Consider the following 18,776-nt stretch of genomic DNA (forward strand, 5'->3'; position numbering starts at 1 on the left):
AGGCTAAGCCTATGTTTGGTTGGACTTTTGAGAAAGCTTTTGTGAAAATGTAAAGGATTTTAAGTTAAAAGAGTTTTTAAAATGCAAATTGTGTTTGGTAAATTGTATTCTAAACGTCCATTGAGTAAAATATTATTTGAAGAAATAATATTTGCAAATGACTTTTGTTATTAAAAAAGAAGAAGAAGAAGAAAAGAGTTGGTCGGCCAAGGGCAGGCCTTCATTAGCGAAAGGTAGGTGGCTATTCAGATGGCGTCCGGAGACCATCGGTGAGGGTTGCCCTCGTGGTGACCCAAACCACGTGGAGGTCATGTAACCCAAATCGCATGGCCCTTCATGAAGGTCGCGCGCCCCTGACGGCGGTTGCTTGTGTCGCCTAAGCACACCGGCCTCTCTTTAGCTCATCATGGGCCCCTTGCAATAACTACTCGCAACCATGCCAGTCAATCTCAATGGAGAAGAAGATGTACAATCATCGAAGGTAAAACCGAAGAAGAAGGTGAGCATCGAGGGCAAAATCGAAAAAAAAATGTTAGTGAGGATAGTTTTGGAAGAATTTTTTTTACTAACCCTAGTTGAAGGCATGTCGAGTAAGGGTGATCGTTCCCAATTCAATCTAGTTCTAAAGTGGAATCAGACCGGACTGGGAGAATTGGTTTCCAATTTTTGGGATTGAGAACTAGACTAGGCGGTTCTAGGATTGGAAACCGAACCAACCAACCCTATCCCATGGAACCGATCACCTAGCAACAAAAATTATAGTATTAAAAAAATACTAGAGTTGTTACTATTTTGAGAGTTTATTGTTATTTTTAAGAAATTTAAAAATTTATATATTTTTAAAAAAAAGAGTTGGTCTCGATCTCGGCTCGATTCCCCATCGGAACCGAAACTGGACCAACAATCATCAGTTCCATTTTTATGGAATTAGGAATTGGACTGATCCTTCTAGGAATTGGACTAAACCGGCCGGTCTGGTCCAGTCTGAGCGGTTCTCAATTTAGGCGATCCAACATACTCACCCCTGATGCCGAGAAAGCTAAAAGCTCAAGGTAGCCTAGGATCTATCTTGGGCTTTCGGCTTTCTAAAGGCTGGCCTTTGCGAAATGGGCTTTCAAAGAAATTTGCTAAACACCAACAATTTAACCCAATGGGCGATGCCCAAAGTGGCTTGGAAAAGCCATTCCTAAATGCATCCTAAGTCACTCACGAAGGATGAAAGATTTTGGGATAGGAAAAGCTCATTATCAAGACCTAAAAAAAAAAAAATTTACCAACCAAGGATGAAAGGTTTCTCGACTCACCACCATGGAAAAATCCATCTTACAGGGATAAACGATTGGAAAAAATGTTCACTCACACTGAGAAAAATTTCATGTATTTTCAACAATCAATTCTTGTTTATTTACATGTGAGAATTCGCTTCTTTTTATAGAAGAACTGATACACAGGAAATAAACTAAGCCCTTAAAATATTGAAACTATCCAACTAATAAAAACGTAAGAACTAGAAAACATATGGAAATTTGAATTCTGCCTTCCAAATTCGCGCACCAACTTTGGAAGTTGAACAAATACCCTTGAAGATCAATAAATAGCTACATAAGTCAAAGTCGACCAGAACAACTTTTGGTTGATTGGTTGATAGATGGTCAAATAGCAACCTTGAAATCCATATTAAACTTGTTTATCGATATCTTAATAATCAAATGGTAACCATGAAATTGACAACTATTCTTGTGAGTTGACGATTAGTATGTAGAATTGACAACTTTAAAGTTGGACCCATTAATTAAACTATAACTAAAATTGGTCTTTTGCTCCCAAAGGTAAGAATTGTACTAGATTAATTGACGAGGTTTGAATTGAGCTTGCGAGTTGATCAATAGAGCCTGATGGCCCCACATAAGAGTGTCGCTATTAGTGACAAGCTTAGCAGAAAAGGATGGCGTTCATGACACAGTGGGCCATAGACCTTAGCCAACCTTTGCAAGGTGGTTGAGGATAAAGGTGTGCAACAGGAATCGCTCCAATCGAAAATTGCCCGAACCAGACTGGATTGGCTGATGGCTGATTCTGAGCGATTTTCATAGGTGGCAGTCCGATTCTCACTTTTCATTCTTGGAATTGGTGGCTGGTCTGTCCGGTTTCTGATTCTAAGGTAGGAATTAGACCAATCGAATTGGATCGGTTGTTTATATATATATATATATATTAAAATTTCTTAACAAACCCTAATTCTCAATTTCGCTCAATCAATTATTCAATCCTTACTACTTAGGACCCTCACTCTCACTCACCTCTCTAGCACTCAACGTCAACGTTCTCTCCCTCGTGCCTCATGCATCGCCCTCAACAACAACGACGGCGTTCTCTCCCTCTCGCCTCATGCATTGCCCTCGACAGTGATGACGACTCTCTCTCTCTCTCTCTCTCTCTCTCTCTCCTCACGCATCACCCTTGAATCTTGACAACTCTTTCCCTCGGCCACTATTTTCGCTACTTTCTTGCTTGAGTCTTAGATCTTGCCTGTCACCTCTCGCCTTTCGCACCAGAGTTAAGGATCTCTTGTACAACATCAACAAGCCCTATTCCTCCGCTTGGGGCTCTTGGGTTCACCATCACAGCACCTACAATGTATTATTTAGTGCTCTCTCGTGTATTTGTTGTTCTTCGTGTGTCTCTATGAATTGTGATTCATGGAATTGTCACACGAATGCTTGTTTGCGTGTATGGTTGGAGACGTTTTGATGATGCAGTCCTGTCTAGTTGATTTTTGCTGGGGGAAGTCTTGCTTGATTCGAGTAAACGGTGCTAAGTGAAATATGTAGTGAATTTGATCAGGGAATGCTCACTGTGAAGGCCAAAGCTATAGCTCTTTATCTTTTGTAGCTAGAATGTCGGATGTCATAATCTGTGCGCGCGTGCGTGTGTAGATTGCACTCTATTGAATTCTCTTCTTGATTATGTCTATCTGCACCTTTTGTGACCATGATACATTTTGAGTAATACAATCGTTCTCATTTTATGACATATAGCAGGATATTGTTGTCTGACATAAGCTAATCATTCGATAAAGCTAACTACTAAATGCTAAAGATCCATAGGCTTACTTGGAATCCACTTTCGATGAGGCTTACAAAGTTGGATTAAGTTCCATCTTAATAGATATACATAGTGCATTTAGTAGCACACAAGTAGATAAACACATAAAAGATGTTAGTGGATGGTTCTTGTTTTTATCTAGGAATGGTGCTGATGTACATTTTGAAGATTATCTTTATAGAGTATTTGCTTTAGCCTTACATTATGCTTTTATTTGCTTTATTTGCTCTAGCCCTATATTGTGTTTTTAAACAAATAAAAGATGCTTATGGAGGATTATTGTTTTTATTTGGAAATAGTGCTGATGTACATTTTGAGGATTATCTTTATAGAGTATTTGGTTTAGCCCTATATTTTGTTTTTGTTTGCTGCTCTTATTTTATCAAACTCATAAAATTGTGCTTGTTTTTAGGCCTTAGTTATGCTTTCAGCTTGAAGAAAAGCTAAATTTGATGGCTCCAATCTTTGTTTTGCTTGCTTTAGGTGATATATTCAAAATTCAAATGTCAATGAAATCTAGTGATGCTATGATTTGGTAATGGACTCATTAGAATATGAAGGTGAAGAAGACATCAAAGAGGCATTTGGCACGAGTAAGATACCTAACTCTTGTCCTTCTAGCAAACGAAAATAAGCAGTTTGGCTTTATTTTTTAAAGGACAAACTAAGAATGAGAAAAATGAAGTGTTTTACATTTATTGTGGGGCCAAGTATAGTTCCAATGTTGATAATGAAACCCCTGCTATGTTGAAGCACTTAAAAATGTGCAACAAGTATCTTTGCAATTTAGATAAAAAGCAAAATTCGTTGGCTGTACGTAGAGTAGATGGGACTCAAATGACACTAGGGCATAAAACTAGTATTAGTAGTGCTAATGTCTTAATGACATGGAAATTTGATTAGGATCATTGTACGCATATACTTGTTCGGATGATTATAATGGATGAACAATCTTTTTCAGTGGTTGAAAGTGTCGGATTCCATGATTTTATTAGTCAGTTACAGCCTCTCTTCAATCACATCTCATGATTTATTGTGGCTAGGGATTGCATGAAGTTATTTTTTTTTTGGTGAAAAAGCAAGTTTAAAGACTTACTTTCATAAGCTTAAATCTAGGATCGCACTCATGGCCGATACATAGAGTTTTATTTAGAACTTGAACTATTTATGTCTCACCGCACACTTTATTGATGACAATTGGAAATTGTACAAAAGAATAATCAATTTTGTGGTGATGCCTAATCATAAGGGTAAGGATATTGGGAAAATGATTGAAAAAATGCATCTATGAGTGGAGAATGGAGAAAAGAGTGTCCAAATCACCATTGATAATGCTATTTTGAATGATGTTGCCATTGATTTTTTGAAAGAAAAATTATGAAAAGATATGTTATCGATCTTAGATGGAGATGTTCTACATATGAGGTGCACGACTCATGAATTGAACTTGATTGTGAAGGATGGATTGATCGAGATACATGATTCTATTGTACGTATTTGAAACATGGTTAGGTATATGAAAAGATCTCCCATGAGATTTCAAACATTCCAATACTACATTAGGAGTGCAAAGATTACTCATAAGGGTTTAGTGTGTCTTGATGTCACAACTAGGAAATCTACCTACCTCATGTTAGACACCGTTCTAAAGTTTAGAAAAGCCTTTGAAAGGATGTAAGAAGATGATTCTTTTTTCTCAATCAAGCTTGAATGCGAAAACTCCTAAACATAAACATTGGGAAAATGCCAAAATTCTTTTGTATTTTTGAAGAAGTTTTATGATACCACCTACAAGATGTTTGGAACTTTGTACATTAGAGGTATGCAAAAGAATCGGGACTCGTCCAGACTGCTCAGAACCGAACTGGAACCGCCCGGAACTAGTGGTTCTTAAGGGAATCGGTCCGGTTCCCGTTTCGATTTATGGGAACCAGGTGGGTATCGGTCTGGTTCTTGGTTCTACGGGTGGATTTGCCCACCCGGACCGGGCCGATTATATTATAATAATATATTAATTTTTAATATTAAAAAATTCAAAATTAGCAAATTTAAAATTTAGGACTCTAATCACCATCTTATTTCAATTCACTACTCTCCTACTCCATCTTGTCTCTCTCAGTTCAAAATTTCCCCCACCTCCCTCTTCCTCTTCGATTTATCTCTAGATCTACTCATTTCCCTTCGACTCCTAGTTCGAACTTGGCGAAACGGTGAGCCAATTCTCTTTTCCCCCCTCGAACTTGAATTCTCTCTCCACATTGTCACCATTCTTGTCACCACCTCTGCATTTACTATCACTATTGTCCTCATCGTTGTTGGGCTCGTCCCGCTTCTGCCTCCCCTCTTCCTCCTCCCCCTCCTCAGGCTTCTCCCCATTGTCCTCATCTTCAGGGACGGGCAAACTCCAAGTCGAAGAATGGCTCATTGTCCTCCTCATTGTCGGTCTTAGGGGAGGAGCGGGAGATGGCAAAGGCGGTGGCGAAGATGGTGGTGGTGGCCGGGATGAAAGCAGCACGACGGTCGCGATCGCCACTGCCATGGCGCTAGTACTTGAGGAGACTAAAAGCCGGAATAAGTAAATGTCAAGAGGGCGAAAAGGGGAAGGTGCGGAGGTTGGGCCGGTTCTATGGATTCACCCGGGAACTGGATCGAACCGCTGGTCCGGTTCCTCGGTGGATCCATGCAACTAATGGGCGGTTCCCAATTCCAATTTTTCAGAACCAGTTCTTAGTGAGCGGTTCCCGGTTCTAGGTCGGAAACCGCCCACCTGGACCATGCACACCCCTACTGTATATCACTTCCAATGATTATTTTAATGAGATATATACTTTATATAAAACTTTGAAACAAATAGAGAAGACATTGGATCCTAAGGTGAAAGCTATGAAAGATAAATTTGACAAATATTATGGGAGTTTCGAAAAAAGTAAATATGATGGTTATTAATTGCAGTGATATTAAATCCAAGGAAAAAGATGAATTATGTGCGGTATTATTATAGACTAATCTATGATGATGGTGCAAAATTTGATAAAATGTCCAATAAGGTGAGAATTGCATTGGAATGTTTGTTTCATTTTTATGAGAAATCTTATTTTAGTTCTTGTGATAGAAATTTGTGTGGTCAATTTTTAATTGATACTAGTAGTGGTTGGGATTTTGATAGTCATGAGGAGGAGGGTAACAAGGACAACCTTGATTTGGTTGATGATTTCACTTCGGATAAGGCATTTGAATCATTTTTACATTAAGAGAAAAAAGTGTGCATGGCAATTTATTTGAACTCAACATGTATCTTAAAGTCGAACGTGAATAAGCTTGTGATCTCAACCTTTTGATGTGGTGAAAACTATTGGCCAAAAGTTTAAAGTCCTCTCTTTGATAGCTCAGGATATTTTGTCCATTTCTATAACAACTGTTGCTTCGGAGTCGACTTTTAGTATATCTGGTTGTGTGTTTGATGGCTTTCGAAATTCTTTGACTCCTAGAGTGGTGGAAGCTTTGATTTGTATTTAAGATTGGTCGAGATTGACTACAATGCTGATTAATATTGAAAAGAGCATTGATAATGCAGAAAAGTGTGAGTGGGGTAAGTCATTGATATTTTTTTTACCTTGTTTGTGTTAGATATGAATGATATTCACTTGGAACTTACCGGTAAATAAATTTTGCAAGTTATAATGGAGGAAATATATGTGGTAAGATTTTTCCATTAACTATTTGAGTATGATTTCTAGTAATTTTAGTTTAAAATTAATGTTCAATGATCATATATATATATATATATATATATATATATATATATATATATATTGCAGGGCTATCCGGGTTGTATTTTCACCATAACAGTTTGCTAAGAGCTATGAAAGAATTGTGATTGTAAGTTTTCAAGGAATCTCCAGGTTGACAGCCTTGTACAAGCCAATTCAATGTTATCTTCATGTTTGAACGAGAGTCTAACGAGGATGAAAAATCTGTTGATGGAATATGCACATTTTGATGTCATCCGCATGCTTCATCGACACCTTTATGTAGTGATATGTCTAAGTCGATTGCTCGCTTCTTTTGCAAAATGTCTATGCAAAAATATAGATGTTCATGGCTTGCTTAAACCTCGATACACATGTAGATTTCATCCAAGACACCTCTAGTCTTGATGATTTGCTGAGACCTCCAAATTTTTTATGCCCGATTAGTTTTCATTTGATCTCATGCTTTTTGGTTTTATTTTGATCCTACCGTACATAACACAAATCTCTAGCATTGAGCAATGTCGTGTAATTGACATGAATTGTAAAGAATACTTACCAAAAGTGTTTTGAATGTATCTCTTTCTTGTGTTTTTATACACCATGTGATTGTAAGTTTTTAGGTAACATATGGATTACAGCACGTGCAAGTATAGCTCAAGGCTTTGAATCCCTCACAAGCAGCAACTTGCAACGTTAATTAATTTTTGGCTTGGAACATCAAACTTACCAATTCCATTGGACTGGTTGATTAAGACACGTTTGGTAACGTTTATTTCGGGGAATAATTTTTGAACATAAATATTTTTTTTGTTTCTATTCACGGGAGCAATTTTTGAGTATAAGAATGCACTTGACCAAAAGTGTTTTGAATGTATCTCTTTCTTGTTGTTTTTTTCTTTTATTTTTAAAATTTTTTAATTTTTAATTTTAAATATTTTTCTTTTCTCTCATTCTTCCTCTTTGTGGCCGGTTGCCGGTGGCCAGGTGATCGCAGACCTGGCGGATTGGGTGAGGTCCAGCAAGCTTGCCTGGAGCCTTGCCTAATCATCGACGAGGCTCGACCTCGCTAGATCTCGCCTAGATCTAGCGAGGTCGAGCTTCCCGTGGCTCAGTGAGCACCGCGAGGCTTGGCCTCGCTAGATCCGGGCGAGGCCAAGCTTTGCCGGTGGCCTCGGTGGCTAGGCAAGCCTTGCTCGGTTAGGCGAGCGCAAGGCCGACCTCGAGCTCACCTAGATTTGGCGAGGCCAAGTTTGCCTAGCCACCGGTGAGGGTCAGGTCGACGAGCCTCGCCGTGGTGCGGTGTCTCCAGGGGTCGGCGACCATTTGTCAAGGTCGCTAGCCCTCGTCTGGCCGATTGCCGGTGCTGGCCATGGCTAAGGCCAACAATTGGCCAAAAGAAAAAAAGAAAAGAAGAAAAGAAAGAGAAGAAGAAAAGAGAAGAAAGAGAAAAAAAATGTTTTTTTTTTTTTGAATTGTTTTAAACGGTAGAACTTTTTCTACTTCTTGTTTCGATTCTAAATCTGTTTCAAGAACAAAAAAATAGATTTTTTTTTTTTTACTAAACATATTTCTATTCTTTTTTTTGTTTCCTGAAACAAAAGAACAAAATTTTTTGTTCCGGGGAACAAAAACACTTTTTATCAAATAGGGCCTTAGTCTGATTCCTGGTTCTAGGATCGGTCGATCTAGTCCCTGATCCGGCTCCCTATTCCACCTTGGAACTGGATTAGACAGGAACCGATCACCTCTAGTCAAGGAGAGGGTTGCAGCCCTAGCCTTAAATTTAGATGAGGTTTGGTAGCGCAAATCTTTGGTTGTTCGTTGAACCAAATCTCTAGTTGTTTATCGTAGATTTCTAATGAGGTTGACGATGGCTACGATTGCTTTGCCCCTTACATAAACATCCTTGTATCCTCCATATGGACTCATCGTGGTTTATTTCTCTATACATTATTGCTTTTGGTTTGTTCAGAGGTAATGACAAGGAGTCGACCATCAGTGGTAGTCGATGGAGTCTAGTGTATATGGCTGAGCATCGTCGTTGCCATTCCTTATCTGGCCTTCCTTCCCTCCCCCGTCCTCTCTCTCTCTCTCTCTCTCTCTCTCTCTCTTCACCATCTCTGTGGTGTCTCTTTCTCTTTAAACTATTGGTTTTGATTTGTTTAGAGGCAATGACAGTGAGTCAACTGTTAGTGACAGTCGATGGACCCTGGTGCATGTTTGAGCCGCGTTGTTGCCATTATTGCCTGCCCTTCCTTTCCTCTTCCTCTCTCTTGTTTGCAATATATAATTTTTCGTTCTCTATTCCACCTCAGGAATTTCAATCCAACCGTTTCGACGACAAGACTAGCTCAAACAAACACATATCCTAGACTCAATTTCTATAAAAGCCAAAACCTCCAACACGCCATCCCCTTTAGCCATGATGCTTTTCTCACCGCTTTCTTAGCCTGGAAGCGATGGCCCCCATTCGCAGGGCAACGTCGGCAACGGCACATGTGGGAAGATGATCAAACTTTGGGAGTCCTAAATTCTAATGTCGAGAATGGATGTGATGGGAGCGTACTAGAGCCCACACGCAGCCCAAAATGATGATTGGCAAGATCGGTCGGAGCGTGAGTCACGCCTAGCCCGCGTCGCCCGGCTCTGCTCCTCTCTCGTCGTTTCTTTGTCCAACTGTCATCACCAACATCCCCACCCACTCATCTCTCTCTCATCCATCTGTACCCACCATCAGCGCCTTCAAACCCAGCGAAAAGACACTCCTTTTTCGTACTAAAACACAATAAAAAAAATAAAAGGAGCCAATGCCCTCCAAAAAGGGTACCCGCCTTTAACAGCTTCGAACAATTTTAAATATACAACATACCCATTAACGGGTGAACGTGTGAGAGCTTTCTCACTGGACCGGCGAAAAGGCTCCTTTCTTCTCCACCCTTTTCCTTCGTTGTTCCCACGCGAAACCCTTTTGTCTTTCCTCGCTACGTGGACGAGTGGACCCCACTCTCTGTCTCTCTGTCTCTATTCTCCGTTGCCGGTTGGCCCACGGCGTCACCCTGTTTCGTCACCTTTCGTTCATCATTCTGAAAACCAGTTGTGACCACTGACTTACATTTCACGGGAGACTACTGACGCGAATCCTGTCCTGCCTTTCTCTTTCTTCAGTTTCCCCGCACCTCTCCGTGCATCTGTGACGTTGGCGTTCGACCCTCTTCCCCATGAGATCTAACTGAACTCCTCCTCGTCCTCCTCCTCCTCCGTCATTTATCATTTTCGTGTCGAATTTAATGCTCACCCAAGAGGAACAATCCGCCTTTGTCCTTTTTGAAATAACTCCCCTTCGCTTTTAACAGTTTGCCGGCCTTTTGTTTTCTCTTTTCTTGAATCTTTTGATTTTTGAGAGAGAGAGAGAGAGGAGAGAGAGGGGAGATGACTGGAGGAGGAGAAGAAGGGACGACGTTGGAGTTCACTCCGACGTGGGTGGTCGCCGCCGTTTGCACGGTGATCGTCGCCATCTCCCTCGGGGTCGAGCGGTTGCTCCACTACACTGGCAAGTACCTCAAGAGAAAGGACCAGAAGCCTCTCTTCGAAGCCCTCCAGAAAGTGAAAGAAGGTCCTATCTCTCCTATCTCTGTGTCTGTGTGTGTGAGTGTGCTATTAAGTTTTTCTGTTTTTGGTGAAATGGGTCTCAATTTCTATCCGTGTTCTATCCAGTTTTCGTTTTTTTGGTGAAATGGGTCTTCATTTTCTATGCATTTTCTGTGCAAATGTTGAGATTTTGCTACAAAAATTTTGGGTTTACAGAGCTTATGTTGTTGGGGTTCATATCGCTGCTGTTGACGGTGTTCCAAAACCCGATATCCAAAATGTGCGTGCCCGCGGACCTCGTGGAGCACATGCTCCCTTGCAGCCGCAGCGACGCCCTGGAGGAAGGAGAGACCGCCTCCAACACCACCACCTCGCACTTTCAGCTTTCCTTCTCCATGGCTCCGGGGAGAATCAGGAGGCTCCTTACTGAGACGTCAACAGTGTCATCCGCGGCCGGACTTGTGCCGCGAAGGTCGGATTTACATAGTTATTGCCATCGTTTTTCATTGATTGTGGTGCTTTTGTTTGTTATTAGCTCGGCCATGTGCTTTGGTCTCTATGCACATGGTGAAGGACTGAAGTGGAGTCAATCAAGCTTCTTTCATTGTTTAATTATATCATGTAACGATGTTGGTCTGAGTGTCTATTCTAATTTGCTGGCGGTGCCCACAAGTTTTCTAAGATCATGTTGCCTTTCTATTGGTATTATAGAACGCGAGACAATTTTATTAAACTAATGGACTTGATTTGTGTTGTGACCGAATTTGTTTTGTCTCTGCTCTAGAGGAATAAGCATGGCTCTTATTATGCAACTCCTGTTGCCACTAAATAGAAGTCAACCAAACTATTTTGCGAAGAACTGGACTATAAATAGTGGGTTAATCTGAAGATGCAGTGAGACCTGTCTATATCATTGATAATGATACCATGAAAGATGTCAACATTATGGTGCTTACAGTTACTTCAAAGGTCATACATGAGAGTGCTTTTATCGTGCTGTAACAATTTTAATGTCAAATTTCTAGTTCAATAATCGTTACATAGATGCACTTTTCACATTTTGGATGGTTCTAACAATATCCCATTTCTTTCCTTCAGAATAAGGTGCCGTTGTTGTCAACTGAGGCATTGCACCATCTTCACATCTTTATCTTCGTTCTAGCAATAGTCCATGTGACTTTCTGTGCTCTCACCATTCTGTTTGGAAGCATGAGGGTGAGCCACTCTTGACTTTTGCTTTCTCTTCTGATCTTACTTTCCTGACATTGTATGCCTATTTGGATGCAGATACGTCAATGGAAACACTGGGAGGATTCTATTGCTAAAGATAATTATGATAGTACACAAGGTAATCTATTAGACCCAAGGAAGCACGTATCACCTGTATCTGCTAATATGCCAAAAAAAACGATGTTAGTTTATTTTTTAGTAGCATCTTTGCACTCTGTTTTGGTCTAGATGTCATTGGCATTATTATTTGTTTTGGGATGTTAGGGTTTGTTTTAACATTTAGTTTTTGTGCAGCAGTTGTTGCATCTGTTAATAGAGTTCTGATATGGTGTTTGGTGACATGGATGCTGAATAGAGTATCATGGTCCTTCACTTTCAGTTTGGGCTTTGGTTAGGACAGCTGAGTTGCACTCCTTCAGTATGCCGGAAGTCTACATTGATACGCCGTTGGTTGTGTTGTGCTGCAAACTGTCTCTTGCCCTTTTATGTGCATTTTAATATAAATCTTGAATGCTAGGGATGCACTTTTCTCTGATCTTGGTAAGTTTTGTTGAGGAGAAGTGGGATTCATCTAAAATAAGGAAAACAGAAAACACACTTCAGTGTACTTTGTTCAAGAGGCTTTTTAAAACCAAGACAAATAGTTAGGAACTAATGATGCCATATGTCCTCTGGTTTCAGATGATCTGCTCGGTATTTGTCTTTATTGCTTGATAATCATAAACTTTCAATAATGCAGCTATAAACAAGGTCACACATGTCCATCAACATGACTTTATCAGGGAACATTTTCTGGGTATTGGTAGAAACTCAGCTCTTCTAGGTTGGTTGGTGAGTTGCTATCTCAATAATGGTAGAGTCTGAATGAATGGTTTGTTCGATGAGCTGTATCTATTTCTTTTGATGTTGCTACAATGTTGATAATATGAGACTGTCTTTTAGGTGTCTACCTTTGTTGATCTGCATCAGATTGTTAATTCATATAGATATTTTCATTGTAGAAGTCACTGTCATAACTTCTGCATCCTGGGTCATTTGTTGTTCATTCTATGGAAAAATATCTTCTTTGCTTTACATGACGTTTTCCTTCTCGTTGCCCCCCCATCCTCTCTCTCTCTCTCTCTCTCTCTCTCTCTCTCTCTACACCCCTTTTCTGGTCCTTTTATGGAATGTCCTCATGTTAGGACATAAGTACAACGATAATTTGGAAAGAATCTGCTGAGATAATGTTTGTTTGAGTGAAATAGATTTTTTTTCTGCTTTATGGTTTGTGATTGAGATCTGACAGAAGAACATGACTCTTTGATCTCTGAACAAATAGCTGTTAGATAATTTAGACATGTAAGCTAGCAAGTGATGAGAATGCTAAAGTTGGGAAATGATCAATCTGCAGACAATGCACTGTTACTAATGTGCTTACTAGAAGTAATCTGGTACCTTACCTCAAAAGTCTCTAGGGAGCAAGCATGCTTTTTGTGATGGGGGCCATTGCTTTTTGCTAGTGTATCATATGCAAATGGATATTGAGAGAATAAGTCTTTCAGTATTGATGTAAAAGTCTGTTATAGCAGTAATTATTTTAATTTGCTTATAATCTCTTTTCTCTTACAGCATTCATTTTTCAAGCAATTTGGTGGTGCTGTTACGAAGGCTGATTACACTACACTGCGCCTTGGTTTTATTACGGTAGGTTACAAATTTGAGATTGATTCTCTGCTCGAAATAAGTAGTCTGGCATTGCCAACTTCGACTGGGCATTGATGTGAATCTTGTTCTTTTTCTCTATGACAGATGCATTGCAAAAGTAACCCAAAGTTTAATTTTCACAAATACATGATACGTGCCCTGGAGGATGATTTCAAGAGAGTTGTGGGGATAAGGTATGTGATTTCTTCCAATTTTTGGATAATAAATCACTCACTGACATGTTGGGCATGGGGGATGGTTTACTGCATAGCTGATGCTAATAGTTTGCCTTCCTTGGTTGCAGTTGGTATCTGTGGATATTTGTGGTTGTGTTCTTGCTGCTGAATGTCAATGGTACGGAAGTCATCTAGTGGAGGCCTGTGATGATTTTACTGTTTAAGTGTTCTTTTCACCTTCATTATACTCTGCATTTCATCAAGTCACTGTTCCTGCTTGAAGGGCCAGAAGTGTTCTTTTAATGAATTGTTTATTTATCAGCATGCCTGTCTATACGGATCTGCATGCCATTATTCAATCTTTTAGTGATGCTTTTGAAGTTCATCTGCTTTGAGAACATAAAAATGCCATGTGAAAAAACCAGACTTGCTGAGTCCAATCTATTCTTGTAAATGCACATTAATTTCTCACCGGTGCCTTCTGCACGGTTTCTGTATTTGAGTTTGGCCCAATGCTGTGACTGTTATCACATGACCTCTGCTTTTACTTCTGTCTGCACAGGCTGGCATACATACTTCTGGATAGCATTTCTTCCATTCATTGTGAGTTACCTGTTCTGTTCCCCTTGATTTTATTGCAGAGGTCTGTCTTCACAGTAGCCATTTAATACTTTTAGTACAAGCAAATATATGACAGTGGTTTATGAAATAGAAATGGAAAATATGAAGCAGGTGCTTAAAAGCTTTTTCTAATTGCATTTTCGGCAATTATGGGCGGAAATTTTGAAAAGAAATTTGATGGAGAATCTAACTGAGTTTGTCACTAAAAAGGTCTTATAGTTAGGATTAACTCTCATGTAAGGATGGATTGGTAGGCCATGGTGAGAATGTTCAGTGTTTTATAATGTTTTAAGATTCATCGATTTGGTTGGTACTTAGGAAAGTGGTAGTAATGGGTCATGCCCATAATGACCAATCCTGTAAATGCCTTTTAGTTTGGAAGATAGTGACAGTGACTTTGCTTTAGCCTTTAAGGATACTGTTTTTACTCTTTGTTGATAAGGATGTGCCGTGAGCCATGTAGGCTGCTGGATTTGCATCATGCTTTTCATATATTGTGATGTTGAAGTTTGTTTTCCTCGACTGGATCTTCAATTTTCAACTAATAGTGATTTCATCCTGTCTGTGCTAAACTTTTTTTCTGTTTAATCTGATGGCATAGATTAGGATGTGCTTAAATAACATTATTGACCTAAAATTAGCTTGCTTTGCTCCTCTTTGAGGGATCTTTTCGGGTCTATCCTATACATACTGTTAGTGTGAACTGAGAATATTTCCACGTGATTGAGTTTCTGCTGACATGTTGGAGCTGGTCATTTCTGTGCATCATTCCTGTACAAATTGTGCCCGACTTGCAAGATAGATGATTTTAAGAGGAAGTGAGACTTAGGCTAGCAATATAATGCAGAAATATATATTTGGATTCAATGGATTTTCAATAGAGAAATGAGTAATACACATTTGGCAAGGTGAAGAGAGGCCAACTAGCTGTCAAATAATCTGCTACTAATCATGGTGGATCATGGCTTGAAAACATGGAACAACTGGGACACTCTGCTTATGATGAGGTTTAGTTTTTGTGTGATTCATGGCTCACACAAATCATGGACTTTCAAGAGGGAAATTTTTGAAGAATGACAGATTTACATTTTCAAGCACACAGATGTGATGTTTAAATATTCTAATATTTCCATCACCGCCATGGATGGCCAGTGGCTGGCAGTCCTTTCCGATTGTAGTTTCCAAGAAGTCGAGCTCCAGTCTTTAGAACCTTATGCTAGTCTTCCTATTTTGTTTGGATGAAAGAAAAATTCTCTGTGCAGCATGAATTTATCACAATGGTCAAGTTTCAATTACCTAATAATAGTGGAACAAGGATCGTGGTTGGACAAAGGTTCATTCTGAATGTGATACAATCGACTCTGTCATTAGTACTTATAAGGAAAATTGTTCCTTGGCATCCTATTTTCTGAAATGATCAGGGAGAGTGCCTTTATGGTCATGTTGGGTCATTTTTAGCATGAATGTACCTAGGCTGATTGTTAAGTTGACTCTGCTCTGTTTGCTATCTATTTGTGATATATCCTAACTTAGTGTTTCTTATCTGTCGATAAAATGTTGGGGTGCACCTGCTGTTTCATGTTTTCAAAGGTTTGGTCATGGTTGGAAGTGCATGCAGTCTTGAAATCATGATTGATCAGACTTTTGTGAATCATAAGTCATGTGCATTTCTGCCTTTTGATAATATTTCCAGCTTCTGCTGGCTGTGGGAACCAAGCTGGAGCATGTTATAACACAATTGGCTCATGAAGTTGCTGAAAAGCATAGCGCAGTAGAAGGGGATCTCGTTGTTCAACCATCAGACGAACACTTTTGGTTTCAACGCCCCCGAATAGTCCTCTACTTGATCCATTTTATACTTTTCCAGAACGCTTTTGAGATTGCATTCTTCTTCTGGATCTTGGTAAGTTGTTTTGGGGTATTGCTTCAGAAGCTGATGGCAGCAAAGCAGGAATTTAGCTAGCAAATTAACAGGATCTCACGGTTCCTTGTGTCTGCAGTTTCAATATGGCTTTGACTCCTGCATAATGGGACAAGTCCGTTACATCATTCCAAGGCTTATTATTGGGTATTAACTGTGATCTAATTCGATTTCTTTATCCCTGATTATATGATGTAGCAGAAAAAGAAAATGTTTATCCACTTCCTCACTTGTTCATGGGCGTTGGATTCAGTGTGTTCATTCAGGTACTCTGCAGTTACAGCACTCTGCCCCTATATGCCATAGTCACTCAGGTGGGTCCTCTTGCTGCCCATGCTTGATGTACCATCTTTCTTTTTCCTAACATCGTCTGTCTTATGGTCTTTCTCTGATTGAATGAAGATGGGAAGTACGTTCAAGAAGGCCATATTCGACGATCACTTGCAGGTAGGCCTTGTCAATTGGGCAGAGAAAGCGAGAAAAAGGAAGGGACTGAGAGCGGCGGCTGGGGATGGCTCGGGCTCTGGCCAAGCGAGCTCTCATGACGGTTCTACCATTGGAGTTCAGCTGGGGAGAGTATTCCGCAAGGCATCTGCACCCGGGGAGACCCAACCCACGTCCGGTCCTGAAGGTTCTAAATGAGTTCTCTAGCTATATTGCAGATACTAAGTTGCTGGATTATCATTTCGTATAGCGGTAAGTAGTACTTTCAGAAGATCATATACCCAGTTGTATGAGGCCTGAGCGTTTGTCGGCGATCGCTGGGGTTGCGTACTTCAAAATTCATGTCGATGTATAGTATATACCTGAAGAAGGAATACTTTTGTCTTACTATCTATCTGACAGTGATGTACAAGATGAGCGGTTTGGGTTAGAAGGACAAGTATATATTGTCATTTTTCTTGTAAACATGTTACAAAAGTTCGGTGCTAGTATTTAAAGGGAAAATACCACAAAAAATCCAAATTTTGCTCGGAATGACAAATTTACTCAAAACTTTTTTTTGTGACATAAAAAATTCTCAACTATACAAATTGTGACATATTTAACCATTAAGGGCATTTTTGTCTTATTCTTTCTATTTTTCCTTTTTCTTTTTTTCTTTTCTCTTCCCTTCGCTGGCCATGGTGGAGGGAAGTCGGCGTTTGATGGGGGTGACCCTTGCTCAACACAGGCGAGGCCACCCTCACCTGGGTTGGCTAGGGCACCCCTTGCCAGCATTGGGCGAGGGCCTCCCTCGCTAGATCTAGGGAGGGCACCCCTCGCCTAACGCAAGTGAGGGCGGCCCTCATCATCGTTGAGCAAGGACGGCCCTCACTGGACTCGGGCAAGGGGTGCCCTTGCCGGTGTCAAGGTCGCCCTAGCCAAGCCGCCTAGCCAAGCCTAGGCGAGGTGGCCTCGCTAGACGCTAGCTTTCCTCCACCAGCTTCGCTGCCCAGGCCATGGCGAGAGGAAGAAAGAAGAAGAAAAAGAAAAACATTTTAAAAAGTAAAAGATCAAAATGTCCTATAATTTTTGGTAGATGTGTTGTACAAATGAAAATTCAGTGTTTTTGTATAAAAAAAAAAGTCGAGTAAATGTGTCACGGTTAGTAAATTTCGAGGTTTTCATATCATTAAAAAAAAAAAATTTAGGTAAATTTGTCACTTTGGACAAAGTTTGGGGTTTTTGATGGTTTTTTTTTCCATTACAAAATGATGATATATTTCTAAGATTCATTGGATTATATTACAGGAAAAGTTTCATATTATAGTAGAACAGTCCAATTTAAAAGGTTTTAGAGGGTATGAGGGACATGATGATATGACTCCGGAATTGAATTCTTTTGACAATGAAAATGAAGAAGAAAATTTCATACGAGTGCCAAGGAGTAAGGTACAGACTCATCTTCCTTGATAAGAAACATACTGAATGTTGAATCATTATACAAGAATCAATGATAAGGATGGAAACCAATTCAAGTGAAAGTGACAGACAGGATAATACGACAGATTTGTATATTAATCTGGTACTACATGATAGCCACTAATCACATGTGGATGTTTCAATGGCATTTAAGAGACAGAAACTTTCATGCTAATGAATGTAGACATGGGCTAGCAAGTCAGAGGATTCTAATACTGGTAGCATCTATCACATGGTCATAATCTGGGAACGTTGTAGGCGAATGCTGTCGGTTTATCATTAGTGATGATAACTTTTTCCTTGCTGAGCGTGGTTGGATTTGAGTTTGTTAGTGAGTTACAGCCTCTTTTCAAAAGTTTATCAATAGTTTCTTCACAGTAAAAGACAAATGTAGAAGTTGTGTATATAGATGGGTGGGTGAACTTTTAAAGGAATATGACACAGATTAATTTAGGATTGCACTCACTAACATATATGAGCTCCAGAGACCAAATCTTAAACGAAGGTGGCTCATCAGTACATTTTATTGATGAAAATTGGAAGCTGCATAAAAGAATCACTAATTTTGTAGTGATGTATAGTCACAGGTAGGAGGATTTGGAGAAAATGTAGGAGAATGCATTCAAGAGTGGGAACTCACAGAAAAAGGTTTGTAGCAATTGTATTTGTGATAATGTTAAGTCTAATGATACAAATTTGAACTATTTTGAGGGATAACTTTCAAACAAAACATGGTTATTGATGCAGAAAAGCAAAAATACAGAGGCACAGCTCATATATTGAATTTGGATT

At 39.7% G+C, this 18,776-nt stretch overlaps 1 protein-coding gene across 1 annotated transcript; it reads left to right on the top strand.

The window, feature by feature from the left end:
* The first annotated feature begins 9,960 nt into the window (after positions 1 to 9,960).
* LOC104441304 (MLO-like protein 1) lies at positions 9,961 to 16,988 on the top strand. The gene is given in 14 exon segments (XM_010054397.3): positions 9,961 to 10,470; positions 10,662 to 10,901; positions 10,904 to 10,917; positions 11,544 to 11,660; positions 11,733 to 11,793; positions 12,415 to 12,506; positions 13,287 to 13,361; positions 13,467 to 13,555; positions 13,666 to 13,715; positions 14,100 to 14,140; positions 15,852 to 16,061; positions 16,159 to 16,226; positions 16,333 to 16,393; positions 16,482 to 16,988. Coding segments are annotated over 14 exon segments (1,542 nt in total). The 5' UTR covers positions 9,961 to 10,286; the 3' UTR covers positions 16,722 to 16,988.
* Positions 16,989 to 18,776: the final 1,788 nt, after the last annotated feature.

Source organism: Eucalyptus grandis, chromosome 4 (genome assembly GCF_016545825.1).
Source record: "Eucalyptus grandis isolate ANBG69807.140 chromosome 4, ASM1654582v1, whole genome shotgun sequence".
In the NCBI taxonomy this organism is placed as follows: domain Eukaryota; kingdom Viridiplantae; phylum Streptophyta; class Magnoliopsida; order Myrtales; family Myrtaceae; genus Eucalyptus; species Eucalyptus grandis.